Source organism: Squalius cephalus, assembly GCF_949319135.1.
Source record: "Squalius cephalus genome assembly, chromosome: 10".
NCBI lineage: Eukaryota > Metazoa > Chordata > Actinopteri > Cypriniformes > Leuciscidae > Squalius > Squalius cephalus.
In genome coordinates, this window is record NC_137131.1 from 11,379,612 (window position 1) to 11,399,389 (window position 19,778).

General features: G+C 35.8%; 2 protein-coding genes across 3 annotated transcripts; one reads left to right on the forward strand and one right to left on the reverse strand.

Moving 5' to 3' along the window:
• Positions 1–409: 409 nt before the first annotated feature.
• hdac7b (histone deacetylase 7b) lies at positions 410–14,306 on the forward strand. 2 transcript variants are annotated; one of them, XM_079883875.1, is made up of 21 exons: positions 410–563; positions 655–712; positions 2,057–2,159; positions 2,578–2,641; positions 4,152–4,240; positions 4,376–4,486; positions 4,591–4,691; positions 6,237–6,333; positions 6,421–6,590; positions 6,663–6,945; positions 8,414–8,547; positions 8,634–8,798; positions 8,878–8,933; positions 9,523–9,610; positions 11,107–11,208; positions 11,336–11,433; positions 11,654–11,772; positions 12,589–12,722; positions 12,808–12,892; positions 12,981–13,092; positions 13,839–14,306. In XM_079883875.1, the coding sequence occupies exons 3-21, from the start codon at positions 2,057–2,059 to the stop codon at positions 13,882–13,884; spliced, it is 2,157 nt and encodes a 718-aa protein (XP_079740001.1). In that variant the 5' UTR covers positions 410–563; positions 655–712; the 3' UTR covers positions 13,885–14,306. The 2 variants fall into 2 exon arrangements, with proteins under 2 accessions (XP_079740001.1, XP_079740002.1); XM_079883876.1 differs by lacking the exon at positions 4,376–4,486.
• Positions 14,307–15,271: 965 nt separating this feature from the next.
• Positions 15,272–19,326, reverse strand: slc48a1b (solute carrier family 48 member 1b). The gene is made up of 4 exons (XM_079883906.1): positions 19,112–19,326; positions 18,871–19,002; positions 16,568–16,735; positions 15,272–16,361 (listed from the first exon to the last, which is right to left on the reverse strand). The coding sequence occupies exons 2-4, from the start codon at positions 18,998–19,000 to the stop codon at positions 16,225–16,227; spliced, it is 435 nt and encodes a 144-aa protein (XP_079740032.1). The 5' UTR covers positions 19,001–19,002; positions 19,112–19,326; the 3' UTR covers positions 15,272–16,224.
• Positions 19,327–19,778: the final 452 nt, after the last annotated feature.

The window sequence follows — 19,778 nt, forward strand, 5'->3', positions numbered from 1 at the left end:
TATAAACCATTGCGCCTATGAGATGTCCTCATGCTTGACATGTAGGCTAAACATGTTATGGTGTGTGACCTGAAATGCAAAATATATCACTGGTCTCTCCTGTTCATTTAACGGATATATTTAGTGATTTGGTAAAAAAATGTTTTTAAATTGCTCGTAGTGCGCCTCACTTATTTTTCTCACTTGAATGTCTTTTGACTTTCCATCCCAGAATAACCCTTTTCTGTACATTAGTTGGTAAGGGTGGCACCAGATAATAGCGTGTGCCCTGCCTTCCTTATCTTTCAAATACACACTCTTCCTTTACGTGACTCTGGCAGCAAACCATTTTGCAAGCTAAATTGTGGCTATTGCAGACATTAAGATATCAATCATTTGCACACACAACTTAGGGATTCCAAAGGAAATCATTGATAGATTTGTTTGTAGAGAGAAGCAGACAACTGTTGATGTAGTGAGAAGAGAGGAAGCTCAACAGGAGGGGCTTCAGAGTTGACAGCGTGAACATAAAGCTAGATGTCACTCACCGAAATCACACCTTTGGAGCTCGCTGTCGTCTGCAGGTGGTTTGAATATAGATTTGTGTAGTTCTGCTTTTCATTTTTTGAAGTGGCCAGCCAGAAAGTGCAAATGCATGTTATGTGTCATTTTTAGATGATCACTTGGTGCCTGGAAACGTATTAGAGGTGGAAAAGTTATGCTGATGTGACAGGTAAGAGACCTGCATGTGTTTAAACTTTATTTGCTATGTTCAGTTACCATATAGACAACTGAAATTTCTGCCACATCGCAGGCTTCCTCTAATATTATTGTAACTTAATAGGTCAATTATAATAGCATGCATTCAAATGATCAAAGCTGGAAGTGTAATGTAACATTTAATTTTGGATTGAACTATTGGTCAGACTTTGAATCTTTCTGAGTAAGATTATTTGGTTTTATTAGTTTATTATTTGAACAAAAAATATATATATAAGCACGTCAATAATCTTGCTTGCTATTTGTGTGTATAGCATGAAACCCTTAAAGTGTGAGATTTGCACTTTTTAGTCTTTCAGCTGCTTTTATTCATTCTTTATGATGGATAAATAAAAGCGTTTAAGCTGCAAAATATTACCCAGAACTTTTGGAAGTTAGACTTTGAGATTGTTCCGCATTGCGATGATTGACTGAAATGTTTCCCAAGAGCCATTTAAGTCAAATATAGGTCAGGCAAATTGTAGGATGAGAATAGCATACCATACTTACATAAATCACCCCTAGATCAGACAAACAATTCTAATTTTAGCTTCAGGAAGTGGATGAGTTTCTTCTATGTGCATTTTAATAGAGCACTTCCTTGTCAGCTGAAGGGTTACCATAGTGATCCAGCCCAGATTGAGTGCAGCATGGTTTCTGCGGTAGCATATAACGAAATGGTGAAGATGTTTCGGCATGTGTTGAGTTCATAAAAAAAAAAAAAAATACAGAGAAGGATACTACAGAAACTGAAAAGCCATTTAATGTCTTCTCGCTCTAGAGTTGTGAACTATTTGTAACTGTTTTTTTTTTTACTGGGGGACTGTGCAAGTACTTTTACTGGCGGGGGTAAAGTAATGCTGCGTTCCAGGCAGGTTTTTGAGCACGTAAATCACGACTTCAAACCACGACTCACGACTTTGTAGCGTTCCAGGCAACCTGTAACCCGTGTTTTTCCAACCTTATACCCGTGAAAGTGCACTGGAACGGCAGTAAAACCCGTAACTTCCCACCCGTGAACTCGTACTAGATCGATGCACTCCCAGTTACGAGTTGGAAAAACACGGGTTACAGGTTGCCTGGAACGCGGCATAAGTCCTGCATTGCTGAACCTATTGGATTAAGGACTGTTGTGATACTTTTTGGCTTAAAGGGATAGCCTCTTCACGCCAAAGTTACAACTGTACAATTTATTTACAGTTACAATTGTAATATATATATCTACATAGTTACACTGTATTACACAGTAAAGCCCCTAGCATGCATACTGTAGTGTAATTTTGAAACAAGCCTGTTCTGTCTCATCCTCATTATTCAGATGTCTCAACATCCGCACAGGAAGCTGGAGAGAGGGAGGAAGAGCGCGCAAGTGGGAAAACAGCCATTTAATCAGCCTTTGAATAAAAAGAAGAGTGAACAGAGTATACTCATATTTTTCTTTTTTTTACAAATATATATATTTTTATTGTTATACCAGTGTCAGAAAGTGTTTTTTTTTTTTTATTATTAATTTTTTTTTTTTGATTGATTTTCAGGGGCAAATATTTTTTTCTGTATGTAAAAGAATGGCTTGTCCATTTATTTCCAAAACGAATTAAATTGCAACTAGAATGCTTACTCCAGTGTCTGAACCTATACAGGCCTAGAGTAGAATATTATGAAATAATTAAAATGTCAGATAAACATTTCTTTTTTGCTCTGACATTTTTCGTCTGCATTTTTCACCAAGCCGTGGTTCATTTCTGACCCTGTTGTAGGCTATACTGTAATTCCATATGGTGTTTCTATACACATAATTTGTCTTGTCTGGTGTGATTTGATGATTGTTGTGATTGGCAGGTGCTGTCGCCAGTGACCAGGTGAAACGAATACTAAATCAACATATTCGCAAGAAGCAGATCAGGTTACAAACAATAAATCCTGCCATTACTGTCTCCTTACTCCTTACTGAGGTCAGAAATATTGGTCCCCTTGGTAAATAAATATTAGCAAAGCAGGTTATGAAAATAAATCTGCATTGCTTATCCTTTTGATCTTATATTTAAAAAACAAAATCATAAAAATCGAACCTTTCATTGACAAAACTATTGAAAATGGTGGGAAAATCTCATTATGAAATAAATGTTTTGCTCCAATACACGTTGGCCACAATTATTGGCCCCCTTTTATTCAATAATTTTTGCAACCTCCATTTGCCAAGATAACAGCTCCAAGTCTTCTTATAATGCCTGATGAGTTTGAATATCACCTTACTTCACCCCACTCATTTTCTGTAGGGTTCAGGTCAGGAGACTGGAATGGCCATGGCAGAACCTTCATGTTGTGTTTAGTGACCCATTTTTGTGATCATTTTTTATGTTTGTTTTGGATCATTGTCCTGATGGAAGATTCAACCACAGCCCAATTATAAGATTTCTAGCAGGGGCAATCAGGTTTTGATTTTTTTCATCTTGTGGTATTTTATCGAATCCATGATACCATTTATCTGAACAAGAGGTCCAGGACCTCTGGCAGAAAAACAATTAAGCCGTATATTTAACGGTGAGCATGAGGTATTTTTTAGCCCAGTGTGCACTAAACCATCTTGTGTGTTTTCTGCCAAAAATATATATATTTTTAGTTTCATCTGACCATAGAACCCAGTCCCGTTAGAAGTTCCTGTAGTTTCTGGCATGTGAATATGCTGGAATCTGTTTTTGGATGAGAACAGTTTTTTTTTCTTTCTCAAAACCCTCCCAAACAACTTGTGGTGATGTAGATACCGTTTGATATAGCCTATTTGTTTTGAGGCTTTCTGACACCAAGACTCGACTAATTTCTGCAATTCTTCAGCAGTGATCCTTGGAGAGTCTTTGTATACTCAAACTATCCTCCTCACCCTGCATTAAGACAATATAGACATGTCCTCTCACAGGCAGATTCATATAGTTGATTGGAAATAATCATTGCCCTGATGTTGGAAATTGACATTTTTAATGCTATTTTCTTACAGCCCTTTTTTTTTTTTTTTTTTTTTTGCGAAGCTCAACAATCTATAATCAATTTATACTCAGGAAGTCATGACTGGACAAAATTTCATGTTCCTAGTCACCATGGTGTGACTAGGTAATATGAATATATTATATAATATATACTTCAGAGACATTTTACTCATAAGAGTTTCTAGGGGTTCTGCTAACTCTGGCCAACATGTATTGATAAAAACATTTATTTCAAAATGTAGTTTCCTCCCACTTTTAATTTTTTCTTTTTAATGAAGGATCAAAAGGATAAACCATTCAGATTTATTTTCACAGCTGTCTTTGGCCATATTTACCAAGGGGGGCAATAATTCTTACCTCAACTGTGTACACATATACTGTAGGTTGCATTTCAATTGGGCATTTGAATTGTTTTAATTCTTTGTTTCTCAGGAAATCTGAAAGTCAGGATCCACAACAGCTGCGTGCATCTAACACACCTGACTCTTATTTTGAGGAGGAAAATCCAATAAGAAGAACAGGTGACACATGTACATTTTCAAATAAACATGTGAGCTTGAAATGAGCAAACATCGAAGGGCTTATTTAACGAATATAGTCTTCATATGTTTATACTGTAAACATAAATTTATGTGTGTGTGCATGTTTGTGAGAAGCCTCAGAGCCAATTCTAAAGCTGCGACCAAAGAGAAGTGTAAACTCGAGGCAGAACCCACTGCAGTGTAAAACCAGTGCGCCCCCTGCTGTCAGAGCATCTGACTTTATGGGTGTGTATTAACTTAAGTGCTGTTCAAAAGTGTCATATTTTTCATCTCTATCATAAACATAAAAAGCAAAGATCCTGTGGTGACCTGCTGTTTGCTTTTTGTAGAGGTATCTTTCAGTTCTGCTCCAGTGTGCAAGAGAGGTTTATCACCAGATAAAAGGATGAGCCATCAAGAGCCACAGACCTATAGCACAGCATCATTCAAGGTCCGTTATTGGTTCTAATTATATAATAATTAATAATTAATATTTAATTGATGTGAAGCTGCATAACAGTGTTTTTAAATTGAGAGAAAACTTTTATAAAATTTTATAGAAATGAAAATGTATATATATATACAGTGCTATGCATAAGTGAATACACCCATGCTAAAGTTGACTAAAAAGAGGAATAAAAAATCATATTTTGGAAATTGAACTTAATGCCTTAATTTAAAAAATTAGGAAAAATCCAACCTTTAAGGACACCAATTTTCTTTGTGAATGAATAATGTATCGTAAATAAATAAATGTTCTTCCTTAAAATACATGGTGCATAAGTGAGTACACCCCTATGTTAAATTCCCATAGAGGCAGGCAGATTTTTATTTTTAAGTATTTAAAAAAAAAAAAATTTAGGATACTATGCATCCTGATAAAGTTCCCTTGGCCTTTGGAATTAAAATAACCCCACATCATCACATAGCCTTCACCATACCTAGAGATTGGCATGGTTTTATTTCAGTTAGCCTAAAAGCTAGTTTGATTTGCATTGAGAGATGATCTTATGGAAAGTACCCTATGCCAATCCCTAGGTATGGTGAAGGCTATGCGATGATGTGGGGCTATTTTAATTCCAAAGGCCAAGGGAACTTTATCAGGATGCATAGTATCCTAAAAAAATTTTTTTAAAAATACTTAAAAATAAAAATCTGCCTGCCTCTATGGGAATCTAACATAGGAGTGTACTCACTTATGCACCATGTATTTTAAGGAAGAACATTTATTTATTTGCGATACATTATTCATTCACAAAGAAAATTGGTGTCCTTAAAGGTTGGATTTTTCCTAATTTTTTAAATTAAGGCATTAAGTTCAATTTCCAAAATATGATTTTGTATTCCTCTTTTTAGTCAACTTTAGCATGGGTGTATTCACTTATGCATTGCACTGTATATATATATATATATATATATATATATATATATATATATATATATATATATATATATATACTGTATATACATACTTGGAAAGGGGTATCTTATGGTCACAAAGCTTCAAATACAGTAATAATGTAATTTTATTACAAAATAAAATAACTTTTTCCTTTTTTAAGATATTTTCATATGTAATTCATTCCTGTGATGGCAAAGTTAAAATTTCAGCATCAATACTCCAGTCTTCAGTCTCACATGATCCTTCAGAAATCATTTGAATGTGCTGATTTGGTGATGCTGAAACATTTCTTATTATTACCACTGTTGTAAATGGTTGTGCTGCTTAACAATTTTGTGGAAACTGTGATATTTTTTTATTATTATCAATGTTGAAAAACGTTGATCATTTATTTGAAATAGAAATCTTTTGTAACATTATAAATGTGTTTACTGTCATAAAGAAACCCTGCTAAAAAAAGAAAGAAAGAAGTATTAATTTATTTTTTTTAAAATCATACTGAACCAATCTTTTGAATGCTAAGTTTAGAAGGTAATGCTACGATAAGCCAAGCCTGCACCTTGCTCATTGCTGATTGCAGATATTTTCCCTCAGGATGAATATCCTGTACACACTGACGTTCAGAACCCCATCGTCTTTTCTGAATGTTCTACCACTCATTATCCGCAACCGCATTATTCGATTATTCCAGGTAACACACACATTCACTGATCTTGAAAGCAAAAAAAAAATTGGTGTAAAGAAAAAGTTAGTGTAATTTGCACTTTCTCTCTCACAGTCCCAGAACATTGTGTAGTGATGTCTCATAGGCCTTTGATCAAAACCCAGTCGGAACCTCTTTTTATCCATCGTTATGTGCACGTACACACTCAGACTCTTGTGGTTCCACACCCCATGTACCATCAGCAGTGGCCACAGAGGGCATTCCAACAACACGCTCCAAAAAAGGTGAGGCGAATGCAAATGTTTTTGCACTCAAACACATAGAGTTCTTTTTCACAAGCTCTATCTCTTTATAAGGTACCTGTTCGCTCAGTGTGGCCTGTTTCTCCTGGAGAGCTGGAAAGCGACAGACAGAGAGCAAGAGAAGCAGTAAGCGTTCCATCTCAAGCCCCGCGTGTTAACTGTTGCAGTAATACCCCGGGAGAACTGCACAGTTATGAATATTGGGATTTGCAAAACAACAAACACCGGAAACTTGCACGTGTGCAATCCACTCCAGACACCTTTGACAGAACTCTGCCTTCACATTTAACCTCACGTCTTGCCTTGAATATAAGGAGCAAACCAAAATACACCACAGGTAGGAGGAAAGAGGTTTTCACAACAAAACATCCACTAAAACACCCTGGGGAAAATATTTAAGAAATATTTAAATGTTTTTGCATAATTTATAAGTCACTAATCAAATAAGGAAATTTTTGTCATTGAGCATGTGAATTCCTTTGAACAGATGGTCAGGTGTTCTAGCTCCCATTGAAGCAAAAGATCATCAGGATTTAGACAAACTTGAAATCATGCATCTCAAACACTACTGTCATAAAAAAAGTGACATGCAAAATACCAAACAGTATATTCTAAGTACTAAGAAGTTAATATTAAAGTGCAAGTTCGTCAAGTTTTAACCCGCTTTGTATTGTTACAATGTCGGTAGTATAAGTAAATGAACAAAGTTTTCTCTATATTTGTATTACCTAGGCCGAGAAATTACTGTTTATTTGACAGCTCTAGGTCTTTTGTGAAAACTTCAGATTATATTTTGCATTTTTGCATCCCTGCCCACAGAGGGTTAACAAAACAGTTATTGTAAGAGTAGGTTTATCAGTGAAAATTGTATCAAACTTTGTCTTCTCTTTAAACAGCATTATGATAAAAATGGAACACTATGGCAACAGCTTTATTACCTATACACGAAGGTGTTTTGCTTTGAGGGGTTGGACAGAAGGCGTTCCTTGTTCCTTTTCTTCTGAATTAATTTGAAGGAAAGTTGGCTAAGAAGTACAGTATTTCCAACTCAAGCAAGGCAGTATTTTTCTCTGGTCAAGCCTATTTGACTCCCTCAAACCTAACCATAGTGTTGGCCAATGGCCAATCAAAAACAGCCCAAAAGTAGCCCAAAGACCTCCCAAATATTCAAAATATGCCATCTCCATACTAAAGGGTATTTTTTTTTTTTTTTTTTTTACAGTCACTGAAAACCACTATATCATGGGGATTATAAATATAATTTAAAAGCTGTGGCCCTCCTTCACAAAACTTAACGGAATCTAATTTATGCAATATGTCAAAACTTTTACCTGCAAGGGAAAAAATCAACCCGTGGCAACAGTTTAAATGTAGCCCAATTCAGTGGGAAAACCATAAACTTGGCAACCCGTCCTATCCAATAGGAGCAGACTAGGAGTGGCCTTGGATGGCAACATGCCCAGTGCATTATGGGTGTTGAAGTTTTCCTACCTATTTGGCACAAGGATAGACAACAGCTCTTTTTCTCTGTGTTCTCTAGTCAGGCAGCGCTGATTTTAAAGAGAAAAAAGAAGGAAAACAGTGTAATTGACAAAGAAATGTAAAATTGATTAGATAGAAAAGTACAAGTTAATAAAAGTACTTATACCACTAAATGACAGACTGACTATCTGTCCGAAACACACAAACACAGATAAGCGGAGTGATAGGAAGTCCCAGTGTTGTTGGACTGAATATCAGCACTCTTGTAACTGTTGTATAAAATGCATTTATACTGTATATAGCATGTATGTGTGTGTGTGTAGGTTTGGTGTTTGACTCTCGTATGCTGAATCTTGAGTGTGACTGTGGAGATATCAGCTTTCACCGTGAACATGACGACAGAATTAGGAGTATCTTGTCAAGATTGAAGCAGTGTGGCCTCAGGGATCAGTGTGAGGTAAACAATGCTGAACAAATCATATAGCTGTAACTATTATTGCAGTGGTGAGATGTTACATCCATGTGTGTGTGCTTGTGTTTTAGTTAGTTAAAGGCAGGCTGGCCACTTTTAAGGAACTACTGTCAGTAGTTCTTCATTCTGGGCTCTCAAAAACCATATCAAATAGTTCCTGCAGCACAGCAGCACTGCAAATGGCATTCGGCAGTGTGATCGAACTGGCTCTGCATGTGGCTAGCGGAGCGCTAAGGGTGAGATTCCTATTGTCCACAATTTTTTCTCCTATAACCACAAAGATTCTCACTTCTTCTTTTTCTGACTCATCCTTAGAATGGGTTTGCTCTGGTCACACCCTCAGGACACCATGCATCACATTCTCAAACAAAGTGAGTTGCACTTTGCAACATCAACATGAAATGGTGTTCACAGCCACTTTCGCGTAAAGTAAAAGGGGATGTTCAGCAAGAAAATATATAGAATAATATTTAATATCATTTTTGATATCAACTTCAGTAGCAGTAATAACACACTACCGTTCAGAAATTTGGGGTCAGTACGATTTTAAAAACTTTTATTCAGCAAGGACACATCAAAATGATCCAAATTAAAAGTTAAAGTGACTTTTATATCATTGCTTTGCCACCACATGAGTAAATTACATTTTAAAATATATTAAAATAGAAAACGGTTATTTTAAATTGTAGTGATATTTCACAATATTGCTGTTTTACTGTATGATTGATCAAATAAAAGCAGCTTTGATGTGCAAAAGAGACTTCTTTCAAAAACATTAAAACATCTTACCCGACCCCAAACTTTTGAACGGTAGCTTATGTAGGTAAATATTGCTGTATGTATGTGTTTTTTAATAATGTACATCAATGAAACTTTCACAATAAGTCCAGGAGGGTTCTTTTCATACTGACTTTACGTAGCACTATAAAAAACTGATCTCTCTCATTGTGTCTGTTAAAGTGACTCCATTATGTTTAATTCTGTGGCCATTGCTGCTAAACAGCTTCAAGACCGAACAAAGCATGGAAAGATCCTTATAGTTGACTGGGTAAGACACACCAAAACACAGTATTTGTCTTTGTGGATTTATTTCCACACTTACACATATTGCCACTTACTGATAAAGGGTATTTAACCATGAGATTTTACAACCCCATTTCCAGAAAAGTTGGGACATTTTGTAAAATGCAATAAAATTCACAATCTGTGATTTTTTTTATTTATTTATTTTTATTCTCTTGAACCTTTTTTACTGACAAAACAACATAATTGTATTTTGTTAATATCCGGGGCGGCAGTGGCTCAGTGGTTCATGTAGGTTGTCTACAAATCGGAAGGTTGGTGGTTCAATCCCCGGTTCCACCTGACCAAGTGTCGAGGTGTCCATGAGCTGCTGCTCCTGACGAGCTGGATGGCGCCTTGCATGGCTGACACACTGCCGTCGGTGTATGAATGAGTGAGTGAATGTGAGGCTATGTAAAGTGCTTTGGTGGCCATAGGTCTGTGAAAGTGCTATATAAATGCAGTCCATTACCAATATAAAGAAATTTTGATATTGATGGCTGCAACACACTACAAAAAAGTTGGGACTGAGGCAAAATAAAAGTGAAAAGATTATCCAAGTTAGATTATTCAACTCCTTTGAAACAGTCCACAATGAGCAGGTGAACTGGTAATAGTGGAGGGTATCATATTTGGGTGTAAAAGAGCTTCTCAGTCTTTGCAAGCAAAGATGGGTCATGGCTCACCACTTTGTGCCAAATATCATGAGAGAATTGTCAATCACATTTCTCAATGCAAGATTGCAAAGAATGTATGTCTTTATGTCTGTGTAGGGCAAGGCAGGAGACCTCTGTTGAATGTGCGTGACATTTGAGCCCTCAGATGACATTGCATGAGAAACTGTGTTAAATACAGCCACATGTGCTCAGGAGTGCTTTAGAAAACCATTTTCACTTAACACAGTCTGACGCTGCATTAAGAAATGCAACTGGAATCTCTGTTACACAAGGAGAAAGCTATCATTTCTATGCGGAGATGCTACCGAGTTCTCTGGGCCTAAGATCATCTCAGATGGTCTAAAACACAGTGGAAATGTGTGCTGTGGTCTGATGAGTCCATGTTTCAGCTTGTTTTTGGAAAAAAATGGACATTGAGTTCTCAGTCCCAAAGACGAAAGGGACCAACCAGATTTTGACCAGTGACAGGTGCGAAAACAAACATCTGTCCTGGTATTGGGGTGCATCTGTGCAAACTGCAAAATTTTACAAAATGTCCCAACTATTCTGGAAATGAAGTTGTAGATATAGATACAGTATATAGTGTATATTGTACTGTGCCTAGTCAGGATTTCTTAAGTTTTAAGCTTCACCTGATTTCTGATCTCCTTCTTGCCTTCAACAATCATACTTTTTGCTATTTAATTTGCCGATAATTCGCCAAAAATTACACGCTTCAGCTTTTTTGTGTGTGTGTGTGAATCAATGAAGTTTCCAAAAGGTTTGTGTTTTTATTAATCATTGCACTCCCCTGCACTTTTGTCAGGATCTTCATCATGATAATGAAACTGAGCAGATGTTCTACACCGATCGCAATGTCCTCTATATATCTCTGCATCACTATGATGGTACTGGAGGACCCGACATGGTTTGTTTTGTGTATATTCTTCTGTGAAACTATAAAGTGTGTTAGATATTTGAGCAAAGCTGTGCTTTCTTTAAGTGTCATACTGCTATGTCTGCATGTATATGTAAACTAACTGAATGTATTGCAGACAGGATCTTATGATGGGGAAGGCTATAATGTAAATGTGGCGTGGTCAGGAGAGCCGAGTCTTCCGATAGGAGATGCAGAATACCTAGCTGCATTCAGGTAATATTCTGCAGTCATTTTATTGTGTTTAGTTTCATTCTAATCTCACGTTAAAGGGATAGTTTGGCCAAAAATGGAAATTCTGTCTTCATTAATCACCCTTATGTTATTACAAACTTGCATGATTTTCTTTATTCTGGGAACCTGTTTGCAGTTCTATCTGGTGCCACTATTAAGTCTACATGTACTAATTAATCAAATATTGTGTCTCTCTTTATAGAACCGTAGTTATGCCTATTGCTCACGAGTTTTCCCCAAATGTGGTGCTGGTTTCAGCTGGTTTTAATGCTGCAAAGGGTCACTCAGATTCTCTGGGTGGATACATGGTCTCAGCAAAATGTACGTATTAAAAATACTAATGTATAGAGTTTGTTTCTTCACTTTCCAAATTACAGTACAATATATATATATATATATATATATATATATATATATATATATATATATATATATATATGTATGTATGTATGTATATATATGTATATGTGTGTGTGTGTGTGTGTGTGTGTGTGTGTATATATATATATATGTGTATGTATGTATGTATGTATGTATGTATGTTTTTTGTGTTTAATATTAACTACATTATGAAATATTACTCACATTTTATTGCTATTTAGTTTACTGTTAACATGTTTACATAGTTCTGCAATAATGTATGTATTTAATGTATGTAATGTATTTTTTAAAATATTTAATAATTGAAATTTTTATTGGTAATTTTTCCATACTGAATAAAATATGATTTTATTTATAATCAACTTCTTTTTGTTGCCTTATTAGCTCATTAGGTTTTGCAAGAGCATTATATTATCTGAGCTTGAGAGTGTTTGTGCTTGTCTGCATTTTCTTGCTCTGTAGGATTTCCCCTGAGAATAAAAATAAGAGTCCTTCAGATGGGAAGCAGAAGAGCTTATAATGACTTTGCATTTTTGTTTGGACTCAAACATTATTGGCTTAATCATGACTGTTATGCCCATGTCAGCTATCGTGAATGTGTCAAGTCATTAAGGCTCTCATATGACACATATTACACTTTTATATCAAGAGTCGCTGATGTTTTTGTAACTAATGACTAATGTGACATTTGTGTCGGCATGTGCCATTGACCGTAAATGGTTTTGGGTTTATGAGGTTTTATGTGAAATTTCTCAGGTTTTGGGGTCTTGACCCGAAAATTAATGGAGTTGGCTGAAGGTCGAGTGGTGTTGGTGTTAGAGGGAGGTCATGACCTCATATCCCTCTGCGATGCATCTCAAGCCTGTGTCAGTGCTCTCGTGGGAAATGAGGTGTGTGTGTGTGCTTACAGATGCCAACATGAACATGTTTAACACAGTGGGTATTGCATGAATTGAGTATTGTTTGTTTCTGCAGCCTGAGCCTTTTGCTGAGAAGGAACTACAGAGGAGTCCCTGTGCCAACGCGATCGAATCTCTGGAGACGGTGCTGCGTTTTCAGAGTGAGAATCTCTCAGTTTGTGTGGTTTGTTTATTTTCTGTGGTCTTGATGATCTTTTCTTTTCATACTACTCTCTGTCTCCCTCTCAGGCAAGTACTGGCGTTCATTGTCTTATGGAAAAGGAGAAAGGAGATACTCGGCAGGCACTGAAGCTGCTTTAGTCCTGGATGGCCTTACTATGAATGTTCCAAACAGAAGCCGGTAAGACAACAGTATAGAGTGCAACATTGAGAAAATTCCACTCATTTTCTCCATAAGGAAATTGATTTTTAATAGTAACTTTTATAGACAGACCTGCTGTGAATCTGCATATTTTGCACTGAACTTAAAATATATTATTTCTGTATATAATATGCAACTGCAAATTAATACATTTATATTTCTCTATTGTTTTTAATTCGATTATGTCATTCACAATGCTTCATAGGATTGTAGTTTTTAGCGCAATTTTCCACCGGACAAATTGCGATTGTTAACTCATGATTTCTGTTCTGTGCGTCTGTGCGCACCAATCTTGCACTTCTATCTACTCTTCAACCAGACCACCTAGAGACTTCGGGTTTTCGGCATTATGTTAAGGAAGGTCTAATCTCGGGAATGCACAAAAAATTTACTATCTCTTAGTGTTGTGATCCCATGAGGTGAGAAAATTGCGCTAAAACACTCGCTGAGTTTTTATTACTTGTTTCTCATAAATCCATAAAGTACACAGTCTTGTTTTTCAAATACATTTTTGCTCCAAACTTTGTAATGTGACTGGTTGGTTTTGTTCATGGCTTATAACACTTTAACAAAGACTTTATTTTTAATTTATTTAGTTTTTTGCACTGTTGCACTCTCTGAGCTTTCAGTATTAGCATATTGGACAAACGTGTTTAGAGATTAACTGAAACTAACAAAACTATTGAATATATTGAGCTTGCTCTTGCTTTGTATCTGCTTTGTAGTTTCCCAAATGAGCCAATGGAGCATGATGAAGATGATTTAATGTAGAAGTCTTACTCCTTTTCTGGGAGACTTCATTCCTCTCCAAGCAGAAGCTGGACATCCAGACTGAAGCTACTGTAATATTACTGTGTGAGACAGGAGACAATCCTCAGGAACTAAGATGAACAAAAGAACTTTACTGTCATAATCACATCTAGTGTGTGATTTATTCAAATGCTCATTTTTTTGATTTTGCAATTATAGATTGCACATGAAGCCTCTGAGAAACGTCAATCAAGGAGATCATAGTGGAAATGTATGAGAAACATTAAGTGAAATGTGTTTTCACAACTCTTATCCAGAATTGTTTTTATAGGAGTTTGATCAGCTGTATATACCATAGAGGTATATACACTACCGTTCAGATGTTTAGGGTCAGATAGAGTCTTTTCTAAAAATAAAAATAAAATAAATAATGCTTTAATTCAAGGATGCTTAAAGCTTTGTTTTGTAGCACGGTCAAAAATGTAGCACGGTTTCCACATATATGTATATATAATATATAAACATATATAAATATATATAAACAGCACAACTGTTTTCAACATCAACAGTACAGTGTTTCTTGAGCATCAAATCATCAGAAATTAGAATGAAATCTGAAGGATCATGTGGCACTGAAGACTGGAGTAATGATGCTGAAAATTCAGCTTTGCCATCACAGGAATAAATTACCTTTTAAAATAAATTAATAGAAAAAATTTTTTTTCATTGTAATAATATTTCACAGTATCATTCTTTTACTGCATTTTTGGTTAAATAAATACAGCCTTGATGAATATAAGGGTCCTTTGAAAAAATCTTACCAACCCCAAACTTTTGAACAGTAGTGTAAAGGGTTACCGTGTGGATTGTTAAATGACTACAAATTTAGGTCTCTAAGTTTTATATTCAAGTCTTTAAAATGACAGTATTCCTCTGGCCTTGGCGCATTTGAAGGGTCTTGACAATTTATTTCTAAAAGCTTTTGTTAATTGCACTTTATATTTATCCATTTAAAAATGTAAAGAAAAAATCCTGAGACATTTTACATTGTTTTTTTATTATTATTAATTTTGATTTCCCTTCAATGAACACGTAAGGCAGCTATCCTTGACTGTAAACTACGTATATAACAAACATAAAGAAAAGGGTACAAAGTTCTTTTTGCTATGTCAGTTTGCAACTCCATTTGGGCTGATATTCATTTCTGAGGATATTCATTCATTCATTTTTTTATTACCAAATTGCTCTACAATTACATTCAAAGCTTTTTGTGTGAAATGCCATCACATCATTTGCCTGGATTTTTATGTTTTGTAGGCTTTTCAGTTTTCTTCAACATGTTTTGCAGTTCTCAGAATTAAATAAAGCTGTATTTTTTTAAAACAGTTTGGAAATCAAGAAGCATGTGTCTGGTTGCCATTACAGGTTATTTTATTAATGGCCCGCTCACACATACATAAAGTTATTAATTTCATAACAATACAATATAATGGATATGTTCACAAACTTGTCTGAAATGTTAAGCAAACGCCAACATCACATTCAAACAGTATATCACGATGTAAATATAAAAAGAAATCTCAACATTATATAAGATATGCATGCAGTATTATCTGAGTGAATGAATTTATACTAAACAACACTCAGATGACAGACATGTGATGGTAAATACTGAAAATCACTAACCCTGTTTGTCTACAAAAATCATTGACTGAATCATTCATTTAATTCAAATGTGTGCTGGATGTTGCTTTGGGGTCATAAAAGTATAAACAAGAAATAAGAAACAAAAAGCCTTTCAAACTACGTTTCCCTCGTCAATAACGCCTCAAGATTCCCACACAAGATTTGCGATTGTTTAAACCACATTGTCTAGACAATAAAGTGCTTATTTAACAACCAATATTTATCAGTTTGGACTACCTAAATGCTATGCAACAGCAGGAGAAATCGGTTTTTAGTGACAGATCAGCTTAAAAACCTGTCACTTATTAATATCCCATAGTTGAAACTGCAGGAAAAACATTCAGGACAAGAAAAGAGCAGCAAGGAGAAAGACAAAAGACTCCTCTTAATACCTATAAACGATACATACTCAAAGTGAAAATATTGACATTGATCAGAGCTATTAAAAAAGTCCAAAAATGTAAAATAACAGATGACATCCTTCAACATACTCTTGCGTCTAACAAGACCTACAATAGACTGCCTTAGACAACAGAGAGAAGTGATACACTAATGTCTTATATTGATATACTAAAAACATAAAAGCTTTCTGACTCTCCACGTTGAGTGTTCCTGGTCCAACAGCCAAGCATGTCTCCGTTCTCTGTGGGCACGAGTGTGTTACTGTGTGTATATTTAAAAGTCACTGAGGATGGAGATGTCTGCAAATTCTTTGCGATATCGATGAGAATAGAGGGCCAGCAGGAACGCCCACTTCAAACTCATGAAGCTCCACACACACGACAGGTACAGACTGGCAGGATCTGTGAGGGCTGTACACACACACACACACACATTAAAAAGAAAGTGAAACAGTTTTCAAAGTTCAAACAACCGTCCTCCTGTGAGTTTAATGTCATGAAGGCCACTTTCTCTTCAAAACATTTCATCTCAGACTGATATGAATGAACATTTAGTTCACACCTAAATGTTACAAATACAATGACTTTCACGTTCTTCGGTACGGATCTCTACTCACATTCGTTGTGGGAGACGGCAACACAGAGGAAGGAGATGAACGCTACGACGGAGACCATGGAGAAAATGACGCCTGTGACCAAGAAGAACTTCAGTCCCTTTAACCATGTTCTCCAAAAGTCCTGAAGGTACATTATGTGTGTGACCAGAGTCCATAATGCCAAAACACCTGGAGAAATACATGTATAAACACACAATGAGCAATATGAAGTTCAAGCACGTGACTGAATCTATGAGTCTGCAATTTATTATTGCTTTGTCATATTCTCACATGCATGTAAACTGCTGCGTTCCTGTTTGATTCTTTCGACAGCACTTATTTGCTCTCGGTTCTGCATGCGTTGTTAGATTTACAGAAGAGCACTTTGTGATATTACACAACAAACCATAATCTCCCTGACCAACACCATCATATTTTCATTTTTTTTAACAGCGGTGTATGTGGGCAGGATGTTTACTAATCAAAAGTTTTACTTGCCCTCATAAAAAAACCAAATTCTATAAATAATAGATTAGTTCATGTGAAATATCAAGAAGTGACTGCAGTGTGACATTCTTTATTATTCCTGTATAATTATTATACAAGCTGTTTTTGTGACCTCGCACATATAGGAATATTTGTACTAATAAAAAAACGACCATTTAACTTGTGTGCATCAATTTAAAAAAGTTACTCTGAGGTCCTTAGAGGACAAAAATGTCCATGTCAAAAAAACTGGAAGCTTTGGAGCACAGTTCAGGACATTTTGCCAAATTTCCCGAAAATGCTAGTTAAAGTTCCTGCATCGGACTAAAACTTACTGACATTACCAAGGGTATAACTACTTCCCCCTCCCACATACACACATTTTTTCCACACTATTACACTTAAAAAAATGGATACAATGATAAAAAAAGGTTACACTTTATTTTAAAGTGTCATTGTTACAGTGTAATTATATATTTAAGTACTGAGTAATATTAATTAACAACATGTACTTCCCATAGGGTTAGGGTAGGATTAGGTTTTGGTTGAGGGTTAGTTACACGTAATTATGCATAATTTACTGTTATTACTATGGTAAGTACATGTAACATATGTAACAAGGACAATGTAAAATAAAGTGTTACCAAAAAAAAAAAAAATGTAAAAGACAAAAATGTCTGCAAACAGTTAAAATGTGATTTTAAGCGGTGGCCACAGTTACAACATCTGGAATATGCTCTGCTTTACATTTTTTAACCTAATATTTGTTGACATATTTAATGTGACTGGTCAACCATCTAATAACTGCACAGACCAAAATTCTGTAAAATCATGCCATCATTTGCAGTAGAAACTAGACTGACCAAAGTATAAAACTTGTACTCAAAGTACAAATGCACAGACTAGACCATAGCCTACTTGCATAACACAAACTCAAAGGCCCTGAGTTTGAAGAGCATAGTGACGGATCAAAGTGCACTGTGAGGAACAAAGGTTTAGTGAAAACCACTGGTCTGGGCGAAATCTCAAATCTTTTTCTTGCATTTATTAAGGTAAAGGTGACACTCTTCTTATCCCATACACAAAGATTTTGGACTAATTTGCTTTAGAAATGGAAACAATGACGATGTCAGGCCAAGTGTTCGACACGACCCAGTGAACATGTTGAATGGTCGTCTGTGAACGGATTTGTGTGAAGTACCTTTCAAAAGTTTTGGGTCGGACTATTTGGTTGAAAGAAGTCTCATGTTCAACAGTGCTACATTTATTGAATCATAAACACAGTAAAAACAATAACATTGTGAAATGTTAGTACAATTTAAATATATTTTAAATACAATTTATTCCTGTGATGGCAAAGCTGAATTTTCAGTAGAAATTAGTGCTCAAGAAATTAACATCACAGTGGTACAGCTTGTAAAAGTCTTTACTGTCACTTTTGATCAATTTAATGCATCCTTTCTGAATAAAACCTGCTCTTGCCTTCTCTTTATTTTTAATCTTACTGACTCCTCACTTTTGAATGAAAGAGTGTAATATATTATTATTTAATAATTTAATAATCCAATCTTTTTGATCGAAAAGGGTGTACTTTACTGTCTTCTATTCTCTTCGCTTAAGTGCCCTAACTTGCAACTCGACGAAAGGCACAAAAGTACAAGCAAAGTTTACTTAAAATCCATTATCTATTTGAACACTGTCCCAGGCTAAAACTAATTATTTGCCAACCTAGACAACATTTTTAGCATCCCAGGTGCGTTCAGCATCAGTTTATGATGACCAAAATGCTGTCTAGGTAGGCGGCTCACTTGCATTTGAGACGCAGCCAAAGAAAGTACCTGATAATCCACCCATCGCGGCTGTCCACGGCTGTTTATATGCGATGTTCCACACTAGAAACGCCGAAAATCCCACCAACATCCCAAAACACGAGTAGCCCACGCGTATATACGTCTTATTGAACGCCATTCCTGTCGTCAAATATACATGAATAAGGAAAACATTATTGAGAAATTCCAAAACAACAAAGAACTATCCAGTTACTAAAAATAGTTGTTCAGGAGCATCCGCTCTTCTGACCTGGAGACAGCGCAAATCCAGCTGCAGTAACAGCTACTAGTGCAGAATTGACATTGACCGGAGTTTTATGAACGACAGTAAGACCGCCTCAAACGACCAATCCACGTTTACTGTCATTTATTGCTCCATAAACCCGCGCTGACAGCGTGTTATTGTTGTTGCTCTTCGCCGATGTACAGCAGAGGAGCAAAAGTGAAATAATGCGTCCGTGTAACAGAAAACAGCGACTCCTACGGGTATGGATGAAGACGAGACTGACTTGAGTAAGGCTTGAATGCGCAAAATAATGTTAACTAAATGTTTCGAGAATGACGTGTGATATTAGGCGATGCCTAATTTGAATTAAAATGGTTATGATTATCATGACGGCAAATGTAAGAAACACTAAGTTAATATACGAAACCTTTATTTTAAAAACAAAACCAGTCAACATGGGTCAATTTTTTGGAAATTGAGATGTAGGCTATACATCGTCTGAAAGCTGTATAAATTTGCTTTCCATTGATGTATGGTTCATTGTGATAGGACATAATTCAACTATTTGAAAATCTGGAATCTGAGGGTGCAAAAAAATCGAAACATTGAGAAAATCACCTTTAAAGTTGTCCATTATGTTCGCGGTTGTGCTGCATTCACTTTCAAAAATAAATGTTTCATATAGTAGGAA